At 36.2% G+C, this 5,356-nt stretch overlaps 1 protein-coding gene across 2 annotated transcripts; it reads left to right on the forward strand.

The window, feature by feature from the left end:
- Nucleotides 1-224: 224 nt before the first annotated feature.
- LOC140969875 (3-oxoacyl-[acyl-carrier-protein] synthase II, chloroplastic-like) lies at nt 225-5,044 on the forward strand. Of its 2 annotated transcripts, none has more exons than XM_073431389.1 (13): nt 225-539; nt 1,050-1,252; nt 1,337-1,540; nt 1,868-1,978; nt 2,067-2,162; nt 2,331-2,376; nt 2,465-2,544; nt 2,982-3,050; nt 3,173-3,257; nt 3,858-4,012; nt 4,112-4,192; nt 4,493-4,552; nt 4,701-5,044. In XM_073431389.1, the coding sequence occupies exons 1-13, from the start codon at nt 287-289 to the stop codon at nt 4,815-4,817; spliced, it is 1,560 nt and encodes a 519-aa protein (XP_073287490.1). In that variant the 5' UTR covers nt 225-286; the 3' UTR covers nt 4,818-5,044. The 2 variants fall into 2 exon arrangements, with proteins under 2 accessions (XP_073287490.1, XP_073287491.1); XM_073431390.1 differs by having other exon boundaries at nt 1,053-1,252.
- Nucleotides 5,045-5,356: the final 312 nt, after the last annotated feature.

A 5,356-nucleotide genomic window follows, 5' to 3' on the forward strand; every position in this document is an offset into this window, starting at 1 on the left:
TTTTTTTTTTTTTTTTGGAAGAGAAAAGGATTTGAAGCAATTTGAGGTTTCGAGCTAGGGGCATGCTTTATTCTGTATAATTACTGAATGACTTTTTTAATATAATTAAATTGTAATATGGTATAGCCAGTTCATTTAAACCTTTTTATTTCACTAATTTAATATTTTATTGATATAATAGATCGGAAACAAATATTCATTAACTTCAAGTCAAGGTTTATAAATCCCACAGATGGAAAAATATACATTGGCGTAGGCAGATACGGATATATCAAGTTTGTATGTTATGGAGGCATGCATGCCAGTTTCTTCTTCCATTTCCATGCTATATACGCCACCGATTGATTCTTCCTGTTTCTGCAAATGGGCCAAGCGTTGCAGGAGAAGGGACCTGTTCAGACGCTCGCTGCGGTGCTACGGCGTCTACAGTTTCATGAATTCTTGCACACCCTTCGAACGCTTCGAAGCATCGCACTTCTCTGCTTCTTTCTTAGGTTATCGCAGGGGCAGGAAGCTGCTTCCCCATGCTGCCTATTCTGGTGATTTCTTTGTATATTATTTTTCTCTGCGCCTTTCTGTGCGTGCTTCTCCACGTAGTTGAATCAGCTTTTACTGTGATTGCTTTTTATTCGATTTTGGTATCGAGTTGAAGTTCGTAAACTGTTTCTAACGATGGGTTGATTAAATCTTTTGATATGCTACTTTTTTTTAATAGTTTTTAATTACAATATGATCCGATTTTGAAGTGCTAGCCATGGATTTCAATTTGTACGAATCGGGTTCGGTCGAACTAAACTTAATTTATCTGTTGTTTGTATGTACTGGAGTGTCGTTTCATATATCAGTCTATTGGAAAGGAGTGCAATAATGGTGGAAGGGTTACAAGTTGTGTTTGCCCGTCTTTCTTGTGTATGAATAATACTTGTTTTTGAGCAAGGGGTGTGTTAATATTTTTATTATGGGAAGTGGTGTATCATTATATTAGAATGATCTTATTGGGTCATTATTCAGTGGATTATCAATTTACATAGTTTCTTTTTGAATTCTAGAAGTAATGGATGTAGCTGTACATCCATACGACGAAGTAGTAGAGAAGAAAAAACGTCCAACAAAGCAAAGGCGCGTGGTTGTAACTGGTATGGGTGTTGAGACACAACTTGGCGATGATCCGGATGTCTTCTATGACAACCTTCTTGAAGGTGTCAGTGCCATTAGCGAAATAGAGTCTTTTGATTGTTCCCAGTTTCCAACAGTATGTTTTTCTTGAGGTTTCTCTTCATTGTTCAATGGTAGTTAGTGTTTGTGAGTTTGATTATCAGCGTGGTTTCAACTGCAGAGGATTGCTGGTGAGATCAAGTCATTCTCGGCAGAAGGATTCGTTCTTCCCAAATTTATTACAAAAATGGATAAGTTCATGCTTTACACTATTAAAGCAGGTAAGAAGGCTTTGGCTAATGGAGGAATTACTGAAGCTTCCATGAATAAATTAAATAAACGAAGAGGCGGCATCCTGGTTGGATCGGCTATGGGTGGGATGAAGGTATGACTGCATCAACTAGAGAAAGAGCTGTGGAGGAGCTAATGAACAAATATACACAAGCATTAGAGTTGGCTAGATATTACTCTTACTTTCATCAATCATTCTTCTATAAGAAAAAGTGAGAACGTCTTATTTTGGTGCTTCAGATTAAATTTGAGAGGATTTACCATGGGTTAAAGTTCCTTTACATAACCTCTAGGCTTACAAAACGGGAGGACTGGAATCTTCTTTTCCTATATATAGTTTTGATCTTGGGATTTTATACTAGCACATCCCGTTTCTAGATATGTTTGTACCTCCCTCTGAGCTGTTTTATTATCTGGCCAGGTATTTCATGATTCATATGAAGATCTTCGAATCTCCTATAAGAAGATTTCTCCCTATGGCCTGCCTTTTACGACTACAAATATGGCTTCTGCAATGCTCGCAATGGATCTGGTTAAGCAAATTCCTTCTTTTGACAATAGAAACATCATTAATTTGTTTTGTTGAACACTGTCAAAGCTTGATTAGCTCTGTTTAACAGGGATGGATGGGGCCTAACTACTCAATTTCCACTGCTTGTGCAACAAGCAACTTCTGTATACTAAGTGCTGCGAACCACATCATCAAAGGTGAAGCTGTAAGTCTCCGGCCTTTATTTTTCTGAGCATCAGAATACGGATTCTAAATCCATTTTGGGTTTTTTGCATATTTACTGAAGAATGAACTGCAAATATTAAAAATCTAAAGATATCAAACCATCCCATCGTAACAGTCTTTCCTGATGATTCTGCATGAAATTTTGTAGGACATGATGCTCAGCGGTGGCTCGGATTCGATAATTATACCAATTGGTAATTGTCTGTCTTTATATATATATATGTGTGTGTGTGTGTTTCAAAAACTCGCGTATTTAGTTATCAAATCATGAACTTTGTGCAGGATTGGGAGGTTTTGTAGCTTGTAAAGCACTGTCACAAAGGAACACTGAACCTACTAAAGCCTCACGCCCCTGGGATCATGTAATGCTTTATATTTATGTCTCTAACATTCGTGCAGGGATTTGATGAAATGAGAACTATCTCTCATGTTGTTCATTTCTTTAACCGAAAATGTTTCCTTGTAGGATTATTATTACTATTATTTTATCTATGGTCGTCTAAAGCACAAGATGAATCTTCTTGTATTTTTCTGAATGTTATTGCTATAAATCGATATACATACCCTTTGATATTGCAATCATCAAACCATAGTTTTTAAATGTAGTTTGATACATCAACTATAGTGTAATCTGTTCATGTCTCGACTCTTGCAGAATGTAGGACAATAATAATGCATAGAAACCACGAAATGATGAGTCTTATAAATGCTAGAGACTAAAAAAGCATGCTAGTCACAGCTACTTATCCGTCGATCTCAAGTATCACTTCCCCCAACCCATGATTTTGATATTTGACAGAGTCGTGATGGATTTGTTATGGGAGAAGGGGCCGGTGTATTGCTTCTGGAAGAACTTGAGCATGCCAAGGTACCCTGAAACTTGAGTTGTTTCAGAGTTCATATTTTTACCATCTTCGCACCAGAAATTCCTTGTTTGGCTGTTATTTCAAAATATTGATTATATGTTCTCAATTCTTTGTGGATGAGCAGAACAGAGGTGCCACTATCTATGCCGAGTTTCTTGGTGGAAGCTTCACGTGTGATGCTCATCACATAACAGAGACCCATCCAGATGGTATATTTCCAACTTTTTTAGCCTACAAATTTACCAGCGAATTGCAATATCGAAGTGAGTACATGGATAGATCAAAATCCAGGCTGGATATTGGATTAATTAATTTGGACTAGACACTTTTGATAGACTTAATTTAGGATACAACCATTACATGTCGAGGAAAAAAAGTTGAACATTCCGTTTTACTGATATTTGCAACTCTTGTACATTGAACTGAATGATTGAATCGATGGTCAGTTTTTTTTGCATTTAATTACGCAGAAAGATGGTTTTCGTGAATTTGGATAGTACAATTTATGCTTAACAGTGTAAAAATAGATTTACTCACAATTGATTTTATGGCTGTGATGCTTTCGTTGTGATTCGGAAGAGCATGTAAGCCAGTTGTGGTGAAAGTCTCATTTTCCATCTTTAACTTCGAATAACAGATAGATCGACAAGAATGGAAATGTCATTGTTTTCTGCAACAAGACAGTTTTTATAGTCATGCTTGGATTTGATGTTTCCTATTATGTTGATGTTCCATGTTAATTCTAATATGCATCCCTTCTTAGTTATTGACTTTCATGAAAATGATTTATGATATTTACCCCCGAGCAGGAATTGGTATCACCCTGTGCATAGAGAAAGCTCTAGCTAACTCGGGTGTATCTAAGGAAGACGTGAATTATGTAAATGCACATGCAACATCCACTCCAGCTGGCGATATCAAGGAGTATCAAGCACTAATGCGTTGTTTTGGGCAGAATAAAGAGGTTCCCGACACGCAAAAAAAATCTGTTTTTGCCATACTGAATGTTGTTGTTTGCTAAAAATTTTGTTACATGTGGCTAATTCAACTTGTTGTCGCGCAGCTTAAGATGAACTCGACGAAATCTATGATAGGACACCTTCTTGGGGCATCTGGTGCTGTGGAAGCTGTTGCTACTGTGCAGGTACCTTGCTTGTTTAATTTGCCTCCTATTCCATTAGTAGAGGCTTATTTGTAGTGTTCCTGCTGGAATGAGTTGGTATGGTCAATGAAGAAAAATTTCAAGATTTTGTGCATAATTTTTGAAAAATACAAGTTTCGTCGTCGCCCAGATTCCATGCCTTCTCGTACGAATTCATGGCTTATGTTTTCACTGGAAGCAAGTTGATACCTCTGTTCTTATTCATTGAGGGGGTAAAAAATTTTGGTTTGCCGATTGAATGTTGATCGTCCATTACTAAACCAAAACTGTCTCTTGTCGTAGGCAATTCGAACCGGTTGGGTGCACCCCAATCTCAATCTTGAAAACCCAGATGAGGGTGTGGTATGTATTCATATGCAAAGAGTTGGTTTACCCTTTTATTCACATACTTACTTCAAAAATGTTCAATGACACTGGATGAACCTTCGCTAGTTATAGTTGATTTGATTCAGACACATGCATGATCTGTCGACGATGACATTTAATGCAGGATCTGAATGTGCTAGTGGGACCAAAGAAAGAAAGACTGGACATCAAAGTTGCATTGTCAAATTCATTTGGTTTTGGTGGGCACAACTCATCTATTTTATTTGCACCTTACCAATAGATCTTAATTTGTGGTTGAAAAGAATAATCATGCTAGAGAAAAATGTAAGTATGCATCAACGCAAGAATCTAAGGGGTGTAAATAGGCTCCAATGGTTCGAGTTTGTAACAGCTAGATCAAAAAACTGGTTAAGACGCTTGTCATGCCTTGAATACGAACTATCCGAACCAAGTCGGATATCTCAGTGTAGTTTTATGCATGATGAATATTTGTATAAAAACAAGTAATACGAGGTTCATGGTATTTTTCTGTTTTCAATTCAGATATTTTATTATATAAACTACATCGGGAGTAACACTTTACACTCTGTAGCATAAACAAAGCCACCTTATTTGGTATATTTATATGCGATGAAAAAAATGTAAGAATTAAACTCAATTTTTATGGTTAATTTGTATTTCATTGTGTGATACACAAAGTGTTATTTTATGTAATTAAAATTAATTAGTATTAGTGTTTGAATAATTATTTAGAATTGTTGACATAATATAATGAATATATTTAAATTATAAAAAGTTATTATATAAAAATATTTATGT

This window comes from Primulina huaijiensis, unplaced genomic scaffold (assembly GCF_012295235.1).
Source record: "Primulina huaijiensis isolate GDHJ02 unplaced genomic scaffold, ASM1229523v2 scaffold42927, whole genome shotgun sequence".
Lineage (NCBI taxonomy): Eukaryota > Viridiplantae > Streptophyta > Magnoliopsida > Lamiales > Gesneriaceae > Primulina > Primulina huaijiensis.

What these genes read in the sequence shown, in the direction of transcription:
- LOC140969875 (XM_073431389.1), top strand. Translation starts at nt 287, where the DNA reads ATGGAGGCATGCATGCCAGTTTCTTCTTCCATTTCCATGCTATATACG. An exon ending in ATTGTTCCCAGTTTCCAACA is followed by an intron (nt 1,253 to 1,336) that starts GTATGTTTTTCT and finishes TTTCAACTGCAG; the next exon opens with AGGATTGCTGGTGAGATCAA. An exon ending in AAGAACTTGAGCATGCCAAG is followed by an intron (nt 3,051 to 3,172) that starts GTACCCTGAAAC and finishes GTGGATGAGCAG; the next exon opens with AACAGAGGTGCCACTATCTA.